Source organism: Dama dama, chromosome 29 (genome assembly GCF_033118175.1).
Source record: "Dama dama isolate Ldn47 chromosome 29, ASM3311817v1, whole genome shotgun sequence".
In the NCBI taxonomy this organism is placed as follows: Eukaryota; Metazoa; Chordata; class Mammalia; order Artiodactyla; family Cervidae; genus Dama; species Dama dama.
In genome coordinates, this window is record NC_083709.1 from 37,781,612 (window position 1) to 37,802,454 (window position 20,843).

At 40.6% G+C, this 20,843-nt stretch overlaps 1 protein-coding gene across 3 annotated transcripts in view; it reads left to right on the plus strand.

Annotated features, from left to right (window-relative positions):
* TTC39B (tetratricopeptide repeat domain 39B) overlaps positions 1-20,843 on the plus strand; it is a 145,854-nt gene that overhangs the window by 76,975 nt on the left and 48,036 nt on the right. For 2 of the 3 annotated variants that reach the window (XM_061132624.1, XM_061132625.1), the window contains 4 exons: positions 3,522-3,617; positions 11,989-12,099; positions 15,500-15,631; positions 16,820-16,896. In XM_061132624.1, the coding sequence (XP_060988607.1) occupies positions 3,522-3,617; positions 11,989-12,099; positions 15,500-15,631; positions 16,820-16,896 (416 nt within the window). The remainder of the gene's footprint in view (positions 1-3,521; positions 3,618-11,988; positions 12,100-15,499; positions 15,632-16,819; positions 16,897-20,843) is intronic. The other variant, XM_061132626.1, reaches the window with a different exon arrangement.

A 20,843-nucleotide genomic window follows, 5' to 3' on the forward strand; every position in this document is an offset into this window, starting at 1 on the left:
GAAAATATAATATTGTAAAGATAGCAGTTCTCAGTAAAATCTCTGAAAATGTAATGACGTCCCACTCAAAACTCAGCAGACTTCTTTTGTAACTTTACAATAACTGATTCTAAAATTAATAAATAAGAATGAAATTGCAATAGCAGCCCAAGACCTGCCCCTTCTGCCAACACCCTCTCAAAGAGCATTTAAGGTAGTAGAGGATTTGGCCATTGGCATATATGAAAAAGCCATGAAAATGAAAATTGTGTGACTGGTGCAAACAGAGGCAAATATGTGACTGGATCAAGAGTGCCTGAAACTGCTTTATGCGTGTATGAAAACTTGCCCTGGGTTAGAGATTACAGTGCATTCAGCAGGTTGGAGTGTGATGAGTATAACATGAACACATGTCAAAGATTTACTTATCAATGACAAAATCAGCAAGATGGTTAAAATTTTTCCAAGAGCATTTGGGGGAACTGAAGAAAGAATGTTTGAATAAGATTTGTTATATACAAATATACAAAACTGATTAATTTCCTACAAGGCGAAAAAACCATAACCTTATCAAAGTATTTGCATATGTGTCAGACCAAAAAAATCTACAAATTAACATATTATTTTACAAAATATAGACCCTAATGTATAGAAAATAAATCAAAGGTATATCCCCTACAAAATGAAATATTACTTGGGTGGATCTTTTTGTGCTCTAAGATGTTAGGCATACAGTTGAGCCTACCTCAATGCCTGATTGAGCAGGCATACAATCTTTCTTTTGTATTATTTAGAATCTAATGAATAGCTGAAGGACAAGCTATTCATTACTATTGGTATAATTGCCTATCCATAGGGGAAATACTTAAGTTTAGATCACACTGTACACCAAGTGGATTCGAGATATACCTGCATGTTAAACCATTTTCTCCATGTATTTGAAGCATTTGTCATAAAAAAGGAAAAAGAGGTTCTTGATAAAATACTAGATAGTAGTTTAAATGAGTGAATTAGATCTAAATACGATTATTTAAAAAAATCTGTAGCATGATGTACTTATTGTGCTATTAATATAAATTTTTAAATACTGTAGAATGTCTGGGACTTCATATACATATATATATATATACAAAAGCATAAAAAACTAAACTCTTCTACCTCAGAAAAATTAAAACACCCTAGTATTGTTTTTAATAACTACTAAGTTCTGATAAATCCAAGTGTTTTCATGCTTGATAAAGATGCTATAGTTATAGCTTTGAAATGTGCACCCTTTACCTGGCACAGCAGACTTGATTTTAACAGGACTTAATTAATTCAGTGTTTTATATGTATATTTATAGTATGTCAAGTTGTTGGGGTAAAGATATGGTTTTCAAAAATTATCTTGGAAAAAATGGGAAAAGAATAAGAAAAATGCACACATTATCTTATAGCATATACTTAAATTATGAATGGATCAACACATTAAATATTTAGAAAGTAAGCAACATGGAAAATTATGTTATATAATCTTTGTGGAGGGAAAGTTTTTCTAAATATGTCTTGAAAATCAGAAATATTAAAGGGAAATGACTAGTTTTGATTAAATAAAAATTTCAATATTGGGGAGAACGTTAAAATTAAAGGTAAGGCAGATGACAAACGGGGGGCATTTTAATGTACATTTTAAAGAACATGTTTTTCTAGCCCTTATAAATGAACCTATAAGGGAACAGATAGGCAAGAATGGTCCAAAGGGTTAGACAGCCCTTTGAATCTGTCTTTTCTCCTTCCTTGCTTGTAAACAGAGATGCCAGTCACTGCCCTGGAGTCTGGTTTATCTGAGTGCTTAGCACTTCCTTGATTCTTCTGGTAAAAAGTTCTTGTGATGGAAAATAACCTTCCTTTAAGATACATTTCCTCTTATCCTTGACATTTTATTGTCTCTCACCACCCACAGCTAGCCACTCTAGTAACAAGAACCTTGATTTCCTCTAATTTGATGTATAAAATTTAGGGAACTTGATACGTTCAAGAAAAGATGAATGTTGGATATAAAATATGACTGGGTATTGGGAAGTCAGAAGGTAGAATATAATCAAACTCTACTTAATCTACAATAAAGGCCCTGACATTTTAGAATTAAAAACACAGAAAGAAAAAGCTTTCCTACAGGAATGGTCAGTAACTTTTCCTTCTCTGCTCTATAGCTTGTGTGCGGGGAAGGTGAATCATCAGTGGGAGGTTGGAGATTCTGTTATACACAGGGCAGGACTTATTCTTAAGCTCCGTGGAAGTTCCCCTCTCTCCAGAGGACTTGCCTCCATGGGTGTCTGTGAGGGTAGATGTGGGTCAAAAAGTGGCCTAAGATTCTGCAAACCAGGTTGGTCTCCACATCTTCTGTGTTACCTCAACATTCTGTGGGGTATATATCATGGGAAATAGGCAATTTTTTAAATGTAAGATTTTTTACAAAATGCATGCCTTTTACCTCCAGAATTTATCCTTAAGAAATAATCAGGAAAGTGAGTAAAGGGGCTTATTTTAGTATTGTTTGTAATTGTGAAATATTGGGAGCAACTAACATGCCTCAAAATGAGGGATGGGTAACAAATATGTTCCCTCTATTCAGTAGATTGCTGTGTGGACAGTTACCATGGCAGAGCAACTCTGTGTTGAGAAGAATGGATTCAGGATCAATTAAGCATATAATGAAGGAAACTAAATATGCTATCCTGAAATGCGTATGCCTCTTTGACATAAACATCATTTTGAGTTGAAGTCAATTAAGAAGCAGTAAAAACTGAAAAAACTCCCTCTTTCTACCCAAAAGTAGGACCTAAATTCTCTTTTTACTGGAGACAGACTCTTACAGCTCAGAGGGTCTGCAGACAAACTTTGTTAGATTAACCCTTATCTTCCTAGTTACATCTTTACCATTTACTCCTAGCCCTTTACCATTTGTCCTGCCAGTTCTTTACAAATATATTGTTTCTTTGTCTGAAAGGTAGAAAAGATTTCTGCTCTGGTCACTTTTTGGGTCTTCTTCAGCCTCTTCTGGAGAGTCACATGTATGTGTATAACTTCACATTTTTATGCTTTTGTCTTGTTGATCTGTCTTTGTCAGTTTGATTTTCAGACCCAGCCAGGGACCCTAAGAGAGTTGATGGAAACTCTTTCCTCCCCTACAATAATATTCCATTTCAATTAAGAAAACTAGAGATAGATATATATATAGATACACATGGGAAAAGATTTGGAAGGATATATACAAGCTACAATGTTACATTTGGGTGGAGAGTTTTGGGAGGGGGCGATTTCATGAATTTCTTTTTTGTTGGACTGGAATGAAAAGAAAAATAAGTTTATTTTATTGCGGCTGTATTTCAGGAATATTCACTTTGTAATTGAGTATATTTTGCTGTTTGATTTGCAAAATTGGTAAGAAATGGAGGTGAGATATTATCAATAACTGAAGGGATTGTGTTGTGTTCTTGAATATATGTAGATTTTTCCTGTAAGACAAAGAAATGAAAACCTCACTGCCTTTTTATCAACAGGCCTTCTCGTGTAGATATGGCAACAAGCAGCCAGCACTTCTCATCATTTGATTCAAAACAGGCACCGGGACAGCACCGAACATCTAATGTGAAAAGGTTAGGAAGGGGGTGTGGGTGTTCCTGGGGGGCTGGGGAGAGCACTCCAACCTTTTGGTAAATTGTGATGTCGATGTGACAATAGGAATTGTGTTGCAAAGAGTCGGACACAACTGAAGCGACTTAGCATGCACACGCAAGGTGGGGAGAGGTCTGGGCAGGGGTAGTGCTCATTTTACAAATTAGGGAAGGCTTCTCTGAGCTGCTCGGGCAGGGGTCCCCAACGGCGGGGTCACGGACCGGTGCCAGGCCAGATAGCAGGAGGTGAGCAGTGGGTGAATGAGCGAAGCTTCATCTGTATTTACAGCCGCGCTCTGGAGCTTGCATTACTGCTGAGCTCCCCTCTCTGTCAGGCCAGCGGCAGCATTAGAATCTCATAGGAGCGCGGACCCTACATGAACTGCGCTTGCGAGCTCTCTAGGCTGCAGGCTCCTTGTGAGAATCATTCCAACACCTCCCCCCGTCATCCGTGGAAAAATTGTTTTCCCGAAAACCTGTCCCTGGTGCCAGAAAGGAAGAGGACAGCTATGCCAAGGCATTTAGTGAGTAGATGGCCCTGTTGCGTAAAAGCTGAAACAAAACCAGATCTACCTCTTGGGTCACAACTCCCTTTGGGGCCTTTTTTATCTTAAAAGTGTTTAACTATTAATTTTATTGTAAAATAATATAACCATATTGCCAGGCATCTGGGAAGGCGGAGGGGAAGATGGAGGAAAGAATTATGAGCACTTTAATACAGACTGTTAGAATTTTGGTGTATTTCATCGCTATATCCAGTAGGCATGTGCTGCTGGATATAGGTGTGGTCAAATGTTTTTCATTGAATATTATGATTATTTTTCTTATTATATTCTTCTTGTAACTTTGACTTAAAAGGGCATTTTACGAAATTATCAGAGAAAATTCAGGAAATATAGAAAAGCACAAAGAAGAGATAAAATATGTATTACCATCACTAAAGCTTTTTTGGTGTGTATTCTTTTTCTCTTCATATATAGAGATATTATTAGTAATTTTTTCTAAATTGGGATCATATTTTTTTTTTCATTTATTTTTATTAGTTGGAGGCTAATTACTTTACAATATTGTAGTGGGTTTTGTCATACATTGACATGAATCAGCCATGGATTTACATGTATTCCCCATCCTGATCTCCCCTCCCACCTCCCTCTCCACCCGATTCCTCTAGGTCTTCCCAGTGCACCAGGCCCGAGCACTTGTCTCATGCACCTAACCTGGGCTGGTGATCTGTTTCACTGTAGATAATATACATGTTTCGATGCTGTTCTCTTGAAACATCCCACCCTTGGGAATCATATTAATTTTATTCATTGGTTACCTTTTTGAAGCATATCATGACATTTTCCCTTTCCACTGAATATGTTTTGTAATATCATATTTGATTAAGTACTATTCCTTCCTGCCTATTTTAGAATTATTTTAGTCAGCTGTCTGTTTTTGAATATGTAAGTTGCTCCTTTATTGGTTATTAAGACAACTCTTTTAAGGCTTTAGTACCATGAAAAAATGCTTTCTATCTGTCCTTACATGCTTATTAAATTTTAAATCATACAGTACATCATCAGCATTTTAGATTTTCCATTTGAAATTTCAGCTATTTTTGAGTGTGTTCACAATATTTGTGCACTTGGCAGTTTTTCTTAGGACTCAACCCCCACAATATAAGGAAGGGGTGCAATATTCCAAGGATCGAGGAATGGAGATGGAGTTGAAAATAACTTCTTAGGATCTGAAGACATTTATTTTCCACATTACTTTTTTATTTCATATGTCTCTGTTTATGGAAATCTGAGCTATCTTCAGAAATATGTATTCCTCCCTCATAATTGTTCTCCAACTGATTCAATAGTTTCCTAGGTAACCACTGCTTCAACATTTATAGTGCTGAGTTTGAAAGCTGAGATTAAATTAAAAAAATATTACTGAAAGCAATGATGAATAAAGGGTGTATGTAGCAGTCAGAGATAAGAGATCTGGGCTGGATCAGTAGACTGGGAATTTTCAACATACGTGTAGCTGTTGAAGGCATGAACTGTACATGCTCTTTCTAAGAGAGAGTAAAACATATGAGAGTGGAGAAAGGAGCCCTGTGAATGAACAATGAAAGAACAGCTAATGGAATGATAGCATGCTGAGCTATGGAGGTTTGAGGGACAGGAAGATTCCGTGAGATGGTGGCTGCAGTATGCGCAGTGGGTTGGGGAGAGGTGAGTTCTGGAATAAGGTCAGCAGAGCCAGCTACTGTAAAGAGGTCTATATGGATACAGACTGGAAAGCATCTTTTGTATTTGTAGTTAGGTCATCAGAGACCTTTAGCTTTGACGGTTTCAAGGAAATTGCGACAGGAGCAAAACTGTAGTGGCTGAAGATGAACGGGAGGAGAGAAGTAGGGAAAGTGAGAATCAACTCCTTTTTGAAGCTCTTGTCCATGAAGAGAAAGAGTGGGAGAGGTTCAGGAGAAAAACAGAGTCAAGAGAAAGTTATCTTTTTTTGCTGATTTTTAAGTAGAAATGAGTGAGGTTTGTTCATGTTTCTGAGTTGAAAAGTGGGCAGAGAGGAAGAAGTTAAAGATCTATAAAGGAAGAAAAAGAAAGGAAATGTAAGAAATTGTGTAAAGGTGTGTTCAAGTATTGCATTCCTAGGTTTCATTTCAAAATTAAGATTTTTCTTTAAAAAAATTAATGAAAACTCCTACTCTGTCTTTTAATCAACAGGTTTTCTAATGCATTTGTAAAAATAAGTACTTGTAAATTTATTGTGAAACAGCCCAGAGAGACATCTGCAAAGCAGAGCAGTGTTCCAAAATTGAGCAAGTATGTGGGTAGTTAGACCGCCTAGAGAATAATAGTACCTTACCTCATGTAGTACTTATTTCTCATGTGACTGTTTGTTCTACCAACACCCAATGTATTGCTCCTCCATACCAAGCTGTGTGGTAGTCAAGGAGGGAGTGTAGTCTATTTCACAAGCTAGCAGTCCTGGATGACTGGTGACATACCCCAGGAGCCACAGCCAGGAAATGTTGAATTGTATCCTGCTGCTCTGTCTTCTCATTTCCTGGCCAGAGCATCTTTAATGAGCCCATTTGCCTCCCTGGTTATATTTCCTCTCGTTTGTTTAGCCTCACAAAATGCATCGACAACCATGGTTTCTTTTGATTATACTTCAATTTGAAAGAGCCAGGAAGGATTTCCGTAGAAGGATCCTGATGCTCCGAGGAGCACATGTCTAACTGAAATGCCTTGCAACTCTGGAATTCTTTGAGTTCAAGTTATTAATCTGTGTCCTTAAGGGCACTAGTAGCGGAAGTTTCATTCAGACATTTGTGAAGTTTTGTGGTCATCGCTTCAAATCTGTGGACACACAGAAGCAGTTATGAAGTGACTTTCTGAAAGTTACAGCTTGAGAATGACCATGATGACTTCTGATCGCCAGCCCAGGGGTTTTCTTACATCACATCAGGCTTGAGGAGGAGGATGCCATGGTCACGAGATACTTGCTGGAGATACTTGGCTGTTTTTAAATAGTAGTACTTGTCACTCTAGTCCGATTGGACAGGTGTGGTGGGCAGGGCAGAAGGGTTTGAACTTTATGTGATAAGTGTGAGCAGCCACTTGAGGTCCTTAATCTAAGGGGGTAGTATGACTGAACATCTGTTTTAGGAAGAATAGTCTGAGAGTGGTATCCTGGGTGAATTAAAGCAGAATAGTATTGTCTGGGAACTTGCTGGGCCCACCACAGGCCTACTGAGTCAGAAACTCTGGTGGCGGGCCTGAGCAGTATATTTTAACAAGCCCTCTGGTGAGTTGTGTGTGTATAAATTCACTTTAGTCATGTCTGACTCTTTGTAACTCCTGGGCTTATAGCTTGCCAAGCTCCTCTGTCCATGGGATTCTCCAGGCAAGAATCCTGGAGTGGGTTGCCTTTTCCTCCTCCAAGGCATCTTCCCGACCCAGGGATTGAACGCACATCTCTTAGGTCTCCTGCATTGGCAGGCAGGTTCTTTACCAGTAGTGCCAGGTGAGTTGAATGCACGATAAAGTTTGAGAGCCACCTAATCAAAGTAGAATCAGGGGGGATTTTTGGAGACTATTTCAGAATCCAGTGTGATGAAGCTCTCAGCTAATGTGGTGGTGGTGGAAGTGGATAAAACCACTGACCCCAAGATGTCTTTGAGAAGTTCTAGTGGAAGTGACACTTGCTGTCTTGGTCATTCCTTGTAGAATACACGGTAGGACCGATATTCTGGAGGGGAGGGAGGCTTAGTTTCACATGAGCGGGTTAGTAAAGTGCTAAGAAGGGCTGAGTTCATTGTGTTGGGAGGTGCCGAACACCTGCGTTTGTTTCTCCCTCTAAGCTGGGCTTGCAAATACATCCCCCCAGGGGCCAGTGTGGCCAGCTGAGATGCGCAGGTGGTTGTTTGTATGGCACGGGGACCATATCTGTTTCCAGCCCATTTCCTGGTAACAAAAGATGAGCTGTGCTGAGAGAACTGGTGGGAGTGGAATTAAGAGAACAGGTGAAAGGTCCACTGGAAAACCTACTGGGTGAAGGGAAGGGGTGATGAGAAAGGGAGTGGGGGTTTCAGAGCTAGAAATTTCCTTTTGCTCTTTGAGTAAAATCCACCTTCTCTGCCCCTGTGGCTTCTGGTTTCTGCCCGATTTCTCTCCTCATTTCCCCTCACTGTCTGCCATGCTCACCACATGCCCAGTTTAGAATCTCTCTTTTCCCCTCAGCCGAGCCATTCCCATACCTGCTTTCATTCTGTAGCACTCGGGTGTCCCCTCTTTGAGAGCTTTCCGTGAGCATCCTCTGTAGTGTGGAGCCTCACCCCGCCTGCTTCCCCGGCAGTTTCTTCCCCAGATGACTTACTGCAGGCTGAGGTCACCCGAGTTGCTGGTCTCCCTCAGTCTGCTGTCCCTCCTCAGGAGAATGACAGGGCTTCCACAGTCAGGGACCCTGTGGGTCTTGTTCAGTGTTGTATTCCAAAACCTGGAAGAGTGCCTGGTGCATAGTTAGAACTCTCTAATGTTAGCTGAATGAATTTTGGGTAGAGATTTAATTGGGAGAGCGGGGAGGTGGGGGGAGAAAGTGAGGGAAGAGAGATGTCTGTAGATACTGGGCAGCAAATGACTGCTCACTTGGCGGATAGTGGAGGTGCCACAGGACGAATCCAAGAGATGTTGAGGAAGCAACACTGACAAAATTCTATGGTGGACTCATATGGGAGGTGCTAAGCAACTTGTGAAGAATCTTCCTGAGAGGTTTGTTAGTATTAGGTTTCTCAGAGAAACGAGACCAATAGGAGCGATATATCAAGAGAGATCGAGGGAGAGGGAAAGAGATTGATTTATTATGGGAATTGGTTCGTGTGGTTATCAAGGCCAAGAAGTCCTGGGATCTGCTGTCAGCAAGGTGCAGAACCGGGAAAGCCAGTGGTGCAATTCAGTTCAAGCCTGAAGAGCCGGGAGCCAGGAGCACAGGAGAGCAGAAGATAGATGTCCCAGCTCAAAGAGGGAAGAGATCACGAATTCATCCTTCCTCTGCCTTTTTTGTTCTGTTTTGGCTCTCAGCAGATTGACTGATGCCCACCTACGTTGTGAAAGCCCATCTGCTTTACTCAGTTCATGAATTCTAAGGCTAATCTCTTTCAGAAACACTGTCACAGACACAGAAGTAGTATTGGACCAGCTATCTGGACATTCCTTACTCATTCAAATTGGTGTATAAAATTAACCATCACAATTTCTGAGCTCCGCAGCTCACTCCTTTTCTAAGAGCTTGTCTCTTGTCTGCACCATCCTGGAGGAGAGATGCTTTCAGGTCCCAGGCATGAGGAATTTTGTCTCTACCCAGAGCAGCCTTTCTGTTCCCCTCACCTGCCCACTCAGCAATACTTACTGAGTCAACAGTACTTACTCAGATTTACTATGTTCTGGGTACAAGCAAAGGCCCTCGGGGTGCAGCAGTGATGAAAACAACCTCCTTGCATTTATATCCTAGAGAGAAAAGGTAGCCAAAGACAGGTCCACAAATATAGGCACAAGATATTTTGGATGGTAATAAGAGGTGTGAAGCATACAAAACAGGGAGATAAGATGGGCTGGGATCAGCAAGGCACTCTGATTCCCTGGTTTTTGAGCTGAGATCTGAAAAACAAGAAGGAACCAGCCATGAGAAGCCCTTGGAGCAGAGAGTGGGTGGTTCCCTGTAGCAATTTCGGAACCCGCTTCTGGAAGATGAGTAACTGAAGTGGGATTTTGTTTTCTTGCTTAAAAAGTGAATATGGAGAGGACTGGTTGCTCAGAAGTTCAACTTTGGGTGCATTGAAATGAAACATTGTACTGCTTGTCTCCTTACTGACCTATTTTCTTGTTAAGAAATGTTACACAAAACATTTTTTTTTACCAAGTCCAAGCTAACTCTGCTTTGACAGGCCAATGACTCTGAGAGACAAGGTGTTGAGGCAAGAATGACTTTATTCAGAAAGCCGGCTGACCGAGGAGATGGCAGATTAGTGTCTCAAAGTAACCATCTTTTTGGAGCCTAGATGCCAGGTTCTTTTTATTAAATCTGGGAGAGAAAGAGAGAGAGAGAGAGAGAGAAGCATATGAGGAACTGAAGTCAAAGGACAGAATGTAGAGGGAGAGACAGTGAAGAAGTAAAGTAAAAAGAATCTTCAGTTTTGCAGAACGGATCCAGGAACGGTCAGCCTTTGGAAGGAGTGTATTAATCCCTTCTGTTCACAGGTGGGCAGAGTCAGATTCTCTCTCTGTGAGCCGAACAAAGGCTCTTTAGTTTACAGTCAGGCAGAGGGGCAGGGTCCTCTGAGGCAGGCTACTACGTATGATTATAATAACAAAAACAATGAAAAAGCAAGTCAAAGAAACAGTTTCCAACATGGAGTCCGAATTGGCTTCTCTGCAACACTTCTAGAGATGGCTCTTGTTTGAAAGGGCGGATTTTCTGTCAATCATAAGTAGTTTACATGATTTTCTAAAAAGGGTAAAATTATGACTCACACAGATGTAAACATGAACAGATGTTAAAAAGTTTGCTTAACTCATTAATCAGGGAGGGAACTGGGCAGATGTTAAAACAGATTTGAAGGTGATATCAAAACAGCACAAATTTATATGGAGTAAAGGAATGTTGAAATGAATGTGCAAATTCAGGCAAAACTGGCTTCTTCTATAGTGGAGGCAGGAAGTCAATTGAAGGCTGGGACAGAATTTACATGTGTTAAATAACAGGTTTAATAGCATAAATTTGAAGATCTGATTGTCTTTATTAAACTCTTCGTGAATTGGGCAGAATCCCAACTAGCGTTTGAAAGGAGCTCCTTCAGGCTGCTGGAAAGGAAAGGTTTTTCTAGGCTGAGAGGAAACAGGGGAAAGAAGGAAGTTGTTAGCCAAGAATGCATTGTTTTAGGCTAGGTTTCTCTCCTAAGGGGGAGTGGGAGGGGCCTTTCAGCAGACTTCCTAGTGCTGCTCAGGATATTCCAGGTTGACTGGTTATAGGTCACATTCTTGGAGAAGATTGAAACTGGTTAGGTCCTGGTGAGTCTTAGCATAAGGGACTCCATCTTGGGCCTGTTGTCTCTTTTTAAACACAGATCTGTAGACAACAGTTATTTTGCCTTGCTATCTGTTATATATAATTTACAAAGCTGTAAGATAGCTCCTGTGGAGGCAAAAACAAATAACCTGGTGGAGTCTTCTTTAGATTTTGGACGATGCAGTTTTTTACCAACCACATTCTTGAGTGCGCGCGTGCATGCTCAGTCGTGTCCAACTCTTTGCGAACCCACGGACTGTAGCCCACCAGACTTCTCTGTCCATGGGACTTCCCAGGGAAGAGTACCTGGGTGGGTTGCCATTTCCTCCTCCAGGGGATCTTCCTGACCCAGGGATTGAACCTGAGTCTCCTGCATTGGCAGGTAGATTCCTTACCACTGCATCACCTGGGAAGCCTGAAGCACATTCTTACCCCTACATAATCAAACTAAAACAAAATAACCTCTGCTTCCCCTCATGAATAGAGATAGTGCCTATGCTTGTGCTTTTTGAAGTGATGGGGGTAATTAATCATTTATTAAGTGGCTGCTAAGAGCATTAATTGTCACTTGGTTCCATTCTTGAAACAGTCCCATGAAGTAGGTGGTGGTATTCCCATTTACAGATGAGAAAGTCAAGTTTCAGGGGTTAAAGACACAACTAGTAAGTGGCAGAGTTAGAGTTCTAGTCTGTCTTTTTGTCTCCAAAGTGTACATACCCACACACTCCCTGTGATAACTTGCTACAACTAAAAACTGTAAAAATTCTGTGTATTTTTTTTTCTTGATCTTTAGGTCGCTGTCAACTAAGGTGGATCTTAGGAGTGGCCTCGAAGAATGTGCAATGGCATTGAACTTATTTCTAAGTAACAAATTTACAGATGCCTTAGAATTGCTTCGACCATGGTAATTAATTTTCTTTTGTATAAAATATGTTTTTCATATGTTTTTGATGATTCTGTCTCTGATGTCATACTTTTCAGTTAATTTTTCTGCATTCCCATCTGAATATTTATAAGCTAATTTAGTTGAGACTTCTTTTGATTGGTTTTAATATCCAGTTAAGAAACCTGTCTTGTCAACTTTAATCATTAGAGCATTTCTGATTCTTTCTCCTGTCTTTTTCTATACTTGTTCAAATAACGTCATCTTATTAGTATTGTAGAGCTTCATTTGGTTTTCTTCAATGAAATATTTTTATGGGTATTCCTCTGAACTTAAATATGTTTGAGAAAAGTTTCCTTTGAAATGGGCATGGGAAGAACTAAAATATGCTAATCTTGGAGACTGAAAAGAAATTCAAGATAATGAAAATATTCTTGGGACTCCTGATTTATGTGATACATCAGTTTCATTTCAATTAACAGCACTCATGTGTAGGCTTAGTCGTGTCCGACTCTTTGCGACACCATGAACTGTAGCCCATGAGGCTCTTCTGTCCAAGGGATTTCCTAGGCAAGAATACTGGACTGGGGTGCCATCTCCTCCTCCAGGGGATCTTCCCAGCCCTGTGGATCGAACCTGCATCTCCTGCATTAGCTGTCAGATTCTTTACCGCTGAGCTACCTGGGAAGCCCCATTTCAGTGACTAGTACCTATCAATTCTGATAATGTGGCAGGAAAACCTATGCTTAGCCTTCTTCCTAGGCCTCCCTTTGACCCTAGTGCCCCTCTGTGCAGTGTGACTGGAGCTTGCCAGGAATAAGCTTACCTCATGCCTTCACTTTCACTTTTCACTTTCATGCACTGGGGAAGGAACTGGCAACCCACTCCAGTGTTCTTGCCTGGAGAATCCCAGGGATGGGAGCCTGGTGGGCTGCCATCTATGGAGTCTCACGGAGTTGGACACAACTGATGTGACTTAGCAGCAGCAGCAGCAGCATGCCTTCAAACACAGCCACTGACCTGGATGAAACTTAGACCCCATATCATAATTTCAAGATGGTTACCTTGTGGGCACGGGAGTGGGACTCTTTGCTTTGAGGAGTCAGTAGGGTGGGGAGGGTGATGTGACTCTGGTCATTGACTTTGATTCTTAGAAATTACAGTAAGTCCCTTACATACAGACAGATTCCGTTCTGAGAGCGTGTTCATAAGTCTAGTTTGTTCATAAGTCCAACAAAGTTGGCCTAGATACCCAACTAACACAATTGGCTATATAATACCGTACTGTAATACATTTATACTTTTCACACAAATAATATATGAAAACCACAAAAAGAAAACATTTTAAATCTTACAGTGCAGTACCTTGAAAAGTACAGTAGTAGAGTACAACAGTTGGCATACAGGGGCTGGCATCCAGTGAACAGGCAAGAAGAGCTACTGCCTGGAGGAGGGAGAGGAGGTGGGCAATGACAGAGCTAAAAAATCATCAGGAATAGGAGATGGAGGGCAAGCTGAAATTTTACTGATTCCTGATGTTGATAGAACGCACATTCGAATCTTTGAAAGTTCTCAAAGGTTCGTATGTACGGGACTTAAAGTAATGTGCCTACTGAGGCACATTACACTCTGAGATTTAGATGAGTTGCAATCAGTTAGCATTTCAGAGGTTAGGAACAGACAACAAAAAAGATGGTGAAGCCCCTGGCCTAAGGAAGTTACCCAGTGCTGTCTCCATCCAGCACTCACATTTTCTACCTTGCCTCTTGCTACCTTTTCCCCTCTGTCTTGTTTAGTCTTCAGATGTCTGCCTGTCCTTCAGATCATCTTCTGTCTCTGTGTCCGTCTGTCTTCCTCTCTCCCTCCTTCTCTGCCAGTCATTCTTTCCTTATTTCCCCTCTCTTATTCTTCCTGCCTGTCTCCTGTGTTTTTTATTCAAAAAAAGCTCCTTTTTTCCTCTTCCACTGACACCCAAACTGGTCATAATATGGAATGAAAGTAAACAACATGATCTTATATTTAGTCTAGTTTTATATCCTCTGATCTTTCTGAATGTTTCACTGTTAAACATGTTTTTTGTTTTTTTCCCCACTCAAATACTTTTTTTTCCTCTTGGAAGAACTTTTGGTTTGAAATGTGAGAATTACACAGCATTGGAAATCAGCTATGCATGTGTGCTGTCTGCTAAACCACTTCAGTTGTGTCCAACTCCGTGCGACCCCATGAACTGTAGCTACTAGGCTCCTCTGTCCATGGGATTTCCCAGGCAAGAATACTGGAGTAGGGTACCATTTCCTCCTCCAGGGGATCTTCCCAACCCAGGGATCGAACCAAATCTTCTGTGGCTCCTGCATTGCATGCAGATTCTTTACCCCTGAGCCACCCGGGAAGCCCCTGTAAATCAACTATACTTCAATACAGAATTTTTTTTTAAAAGGTGATGTTTAAAAACCACAATTACTGATTTACATTGGGTTGCTCTTATTCCTTGCATATTGTTTGTTTTCTTTTTTAAATCAGCGGTGCCCTCACTGTTTGGGACTAACTGCAGATTCTGAAAGGATGTTTAGACTCTTTCTGTTGGGGAAGGAATAATGTGGCTTGTATTTGTTTTGCAGAGCAGCAGGCTGTTGTATATTGTATTTTAATTAAAAACAAAACCACACGTTAATATTGTAAATCTTATAATTAACTAATGAACATAGATTGAGAAGTTTTGAGGAAAAACATAGTGAAGTTTTCACAGCCTGAGAGTCTGGGTTGTACCATCTGTTGAGACTAAATGTCCTCAATAATTGAAGCAGTTCTTACTGATAATATGAATCATCAAGAACTTTAATCAGGATTCCTAGATAATGAGATGAGATTTGGTAAGAGATCTACCATGAATTTTTGTCTCGGCCCTTTGTGGCTGACCTAACTGGTTGCCCAGATCTTGCTTCCTCACGGCCTCTGCCTGGGAGAAGGGAGGGGATGGTTTTAAATAAACCTTATCTTTCATAATTTCTGTGTCACAGAATATATTTTCAATGGCTTTTATTTTACACTTATTTCAGAGCTAAGGACTGCTTCTTGTACAACTGGGAAAAATTAGGATTGCTTAGAAGCATTTTCTAAGAAATGAATCAGCAGGCTGCCCCCTTGTGCTCAAACAGGGAAAAGCATGTGTTGCTTTCTGCTTCAACCTGTCAAGTTTCCTGCTGCCTGCCTGGACTTGAACTGGAAAGTCCCCAGTGCTTGAGTATTTTTGGGGCATGTCTTTCATAGTCCACGTTATTTCAGTGATCATGGTGCAGGAGTGAAAGTCGTTACTGTGAAAGTCAAGCCATGGATGAACTAGAATTTCCTGTGGTTATTGTCAGATGAGACCTGAATGCTTTTCAGTTGAATTGAAATGCAGTCATTTCCATGTTCCTCCCAGGGCTAAGGAGAGCATGTACCATGCCTTGGGCTACAGTACCATTGTGGTGTTGCAGGCTGTCATGACCTTCGAGCAACAGGACATCCAAAACGGCATTTCTGCCATGAAGGACGCCTTACAAACCTGCCAAAAGTATGAGCTGACTAATTAAATACTTGAGATATGCCTAAAAAGTTTTCTGTCTGTGTTACAAAAATGGATGTTCTTTGCTTCACTGAGAGCTCTGTTGGAAGTTGGCCATGGTTATAGAAAAGGACTTAGAGCATCAGAGCTTCCTGGCCTCCTGTACTTTTGTGAGAGATTAAAAATATTTCCCCTAAGGAATTATCCTATGATGCTGGTGTGGCTGAGCACATGGCATCTATACCTTCCTCTTTTCTTTTTGGTATTTGAGCTACGGAAAAGTGCTGAGGATTTCAGTGGGGTTAGCAGCAAGCATCTCTTGGGGGCCCCCTGGTGGAGAGATTAGGTACAACATGTTGGCCTGGTACTCCAGGCCCACCAAGGAGCATTTTTATGTGGGAAACGCTGTAAATGCAGAAGCGGGTCTTTTATTTGCCTAAATGGACATATTTGAACAGTTTTGCTTGGTGAAAATGACATGGAGTTTCAGTTTTGTGTGTATATGAAGCCTCTAGCAGAAGCTGTTAATTAGCATTGGTGAATTTTAACAGTGAAATTATGCCCTCTTGTAATTATGTTTCTAGCCCCTCAAATGAAGAGAGTTTCCAAACACTGCACTCTAACCCCATTCTTAACCAGTGGTGAAGTGACCCTTAACCACGAAAACCCTGATTTTAACCACAGAGATCAGGGAAGGGGCATGACAGAGTTAGTATTGTTTGGTTTGGTTTAATCACTAAGTTGTGTCCGACTCTTGAGATCCCATGGACTGTACCCTGGCTAGGCTCCTCTGTCCATGGGGTTCTCCAGGCAAGAATTCTGGAGTGGGTTGCCATTTCCTTCTCCAGGGGATCTTCCTGACCCAGGGATTGAACCTGGGTCTCCTGCACTGCAGGCAGTTTCTTTACCGACTGAGCTACCAGGAAAGCTCCCAGTATTGACTGTTATATGTAGGTTTGTCCACACACATAAACATGTTCAGTGAGCTTGGATTAAATGCCCACAGGTTGCCAGTGCTGGGAACTGGGTGTGCAGGTTTCAAAACGGTGGTCTCTGCCCTGCAGATTTTAGGGTTTAGAGTTCTGTTTCTGGTGACCCTTTGGTGACATTACAACTGAAATGGATGTGAAATGAAAATGAGCTTGATTTATTACTTTTTTCTTTCTACTTCTCACCTCTTCTACTTCTTCTGTGCAGATACAGGAAGAAATGCACAGTTGTAGAGTCTTTCTCAAGTCTTCTTTCAAGAGGATCTTTGGAACAGCTGACTGAAGGTAAGGGGCATTTAAAAGATTGGGTATTTTCCTTTCTTTGAAAAATTAAAACATGGTCATGCTCATAAAATCAACATTTACGTGAATAATATAAGTAAATGGAATGTCTTTTTCTCTTCCCCATCATTACTCACCCTCCAGAAATAACCACTGTTAACAGTTGGTTTTCATGCCCTGCACACTCTTCTCTGTACATATACAAATATATGCAGAACATATACATAGGATTTTTATAGTAATTTATTATTATTAATTTTTTGCAAGTACAGAAGCATGTGATACATGTGCTACAATGTGATTTTTGGCATTGACTTTTTCCAGGTCAACCCATATAAAATGTACTTCATTCTACTTAATAACCATGTAGCATTCATTAGGACAAATAGCATAAATTAGTTTTTCTGTATTGAAGGACAATTATATTGTTTTTTTGCTACTAAAAATAATGCTGGCCTAAAATTCTTGTACATATAACTTCTTGCATTTTTGCTAGTATTTCATAGGATAGATGGCTAAAAGTGGAGTTACTGGGACTGAGGGTTTGAAAATAGAAAACATTTATAGATATCACCAATTTTTCTCAAAAGAATTAGGCCAGTTTATATTCTTATCATCCATGGTGAGAGTTTCTATTTTTCTATAAGCTATTAATTTTTTTCTCAAGGTCAGTAATTTTGATACCTTTAAAATAACGATGATGTTTTACAGTATAGAAAATGTTTGGTTTGTAGACATTTAGGACTACTAGAATTCAGGAATGTCCTAAATGTGGACATTTAGGACTATTAGAATCCAACATATCTTCAGCATGTTGATCAGATGGCTGGGAGAAATTGACTCCTTTTGCTGTTTCCTTGATGTTCCCACAGAGATTAGGGCAGAGGTTCCATGATGAGTCCTGTTATATTAGCATTACGCTGTAGTCAGAATGGTTTATAAGAAAGGAGCGTCGCAGAGAAAAATATCCTTCAAATGTGGCCAGTGTCTAATGAAGCCTCTGCCATCTGAGGAGCGCTCGTGCCTGTGCTATCGCTGTTAGAGTGTCCTCTGGGGGAGGTAACATGAAATTGTCAGAGTAGCTGTGGCCAGTTAAGGCAAGAGCAATTCTGGATAATGCTGTTCATCATTCCTAGTGGTCAAGTCTGTGCTAGGCACATTTTTTAGTGTGTTTCACTGTAAAGTTTTCTTTGCTTTGTTAGAAAAATATTATCAACTTGCTATGGACTTTGGAAAACTTGGGCTTATTGTGTGTGTGTGTGTGTGTGTGTGTGTGTGTGTGTGTGTGCGCGTGCGTGCGTGTGCACACGCTCAGTCGCTCAGTCTTCTCCAGCTCTTTGTGACCCCATGGACTGTAGTCTGCCAGGTTCCTCTGTCCATGGGATTCTCCAGGCAAGAACACTGGAGTTAGTTGCCACTTCATCCTCCAGGGCATCTTCCTGACCCAGGGATCGAACCCGTGTCTCCTGCGTCTCCTGCACTGGCAGGCGGATTCTTTTCTGCTGAGCCACCGGGGAAGCCCACCCTCTATAACCTCCTATTTATAGACTAGAAACAGGATCAGGGAGATTAGACAAATGGTCCAAGTTTACCCGCCTAGCCGAGCGGTGTTCAGACCTGATCTTCCTTTCCCTAAGCCACAGTTGTTTCCTCTGTTCCCTGCAACTTCTGCAGGTAGGTAGAAACAGGCACGAAATGTTTTCACATGTGGGTGAAGGAAATGTTGAATTATTTTCTGTGTTAGACATCTTAAAAATAGGCGATACTGTGTTCTCATCTCTTTATTCTGTCTTTAGGCGTGGCGTATTTAGAAGTGTTAGAAAGTAAACAGTAATAAGATACCACTACACAGTGTCCAAGAGATGGTGAGGGACAGGGAGGCCTGGCATGCTGGTCTGTGAGGTCGTAAAGTGTCGACACGACTGAGTGACCGAAAACAACAACAACACAGTGTCCAAAATCCAGAACACAGAGACCAGCGAATGTTGCTGAGGATGTGGAGGGACAGGAACACTCATTCATGGCTACTCAGAGTGCAAAATTGTGCAGCCACTTTGGAAGATAGCCTGACAGTTTCTTATAAAACTAACAGCTGAAAACTTGTGTTAACACAAAAATCTGCAAAGAAATATTTATGGCAGCTTTATTCAGAATTGCCAAAACTTGTCCTTCACTAGGTGAATGGATGAAGTATGGTACATCCAGACAGTAAAACATTATTCAGTGCTACAAAGAAATGAGCTGTCAAGCCATGAAAAGATTCGGGGGAACCTTAAATGCATATTCTTAAGAGAAAGACACCCATCTGAAAAAGGCTACCTACTATATGATTCTAAGTAAGATTCTGGGAAAGGCTAAACTGTGGAGACAGTAAAAAGATCTGTCGTTGCCAGGGGATGGGGTGGAGGGATGATCAGGTGGAATACAGAGAGTTTTTTAGTGCAGTGAAATCATAATGATTACATGTCATTATACATTTGTCCAAACCCATAGAATGTACAACACCTAGGGTGAACCCTAATAAGAACTATGGTAGTAATTATGACATGTTAGTGGAGGTTCACCAATTGTAACAAATGTGCCACTTGGGAGAGCGTGTTGATCATAGGTGAGGTTATGCATGTTGAGGGGAACCAGGGAGCAAGGGATAAATGGGAAATCTCTCTACCGTCCCCTCAGTTTTCCTGTGAACCTAAAACTGCTCAAAAAAATAAGATCCTAATTTAAAAATTATGAAAATACATCAGCCTGTGACTTTAACTATTCTGAAATAAGGTTTATTTAGACTCCTATGTCTGAAATCATGCTTAGCTAACACTTCACTGCATAATGAAGATATTTCCTTCAGTGAACTAAGGAATTTATAATTAAGAGATGTTCTGGTAGGTACCTACTTGTAAATGCCAAATGTCTAATTTTGAGAGCTAAGGGCTGCCCAATATAAATCAATCCGAGTGAAGAGATAAGACTTTTATAAATTAAGTTGCATTTATTCCTAATGAATTTGGCTGTCGCTGCAATCCAAACAGACTTTGTGTTCAAGGGAGCATGTCAAAACATTGTAGATTTAGTGTGCAATTTGTTTTTCCTATAGGTAATTTCCATTTCTGTCCTTGAGTGGCTGGTTGTTTGTAGGAGTAAGGATATTTAATTAAACTTTTTGTGGATTGAAGATGGGGCACACCCATTCTTCTCATGGCTGGCATATTAAATGGCTTTCAAATTGTCTTTAAAAACACATGTTTGTATGCATTTCTTAGGATGTAAAAGGGATTTAATTCAAAGATTCATTATACATAGAGTATACAGTTCAAACTTCCTTGCCTTTTATCTCTGCCTTCGTGTTATGTCTTTTATGCTCCTCTTTGATTTGTCCATCTTTAGCTTAACTCTGATCCATCTGCCCCTCTGCTCAGATCTCTGCAAGGTCTCACCATTGATGCCGAAATCTTGGCTCCCTGTCCACCAATGCCAAATAGAAATACAGAGACAGAGTTTGGAGGAAAAAAACAGAAAGAGTAGCTTTATTCTTTGCCAGTCAAAGGTGAAACACAGTAGGCTAGTGCCTTAAGAACCGGGCCCCATTTCCTCAGAAATAAGGAGAGGTTTTATATCCTAAGGAAAGTCTTGCATTTTTTTTTTTTTCTTTTGCAAAATTTCAAAACGGCCACAGCTGGCATCAGGTAACTCAGTAACTGGGGTTGGTCTTTTCAGAAGTTATAAGCCTGTGACCTCCTTTCTGAAAGGAAGAATGCTGCAAGGGTGTGTAGGGGGAAGAATGCCAGGTGCAGAGTATAATTCATAATACATATGGAATCAGAGAGTAATTAGCTTTATTTAGCTTTGTGAAAGGACCAGTCTAGCCACAAGTGTTTGTTAGTAGTAACAGCTAGACAGTAACCACGATTGCTTAACTCATTCAGGCCTGTTTATGTTGTTTCCCTAGCCTG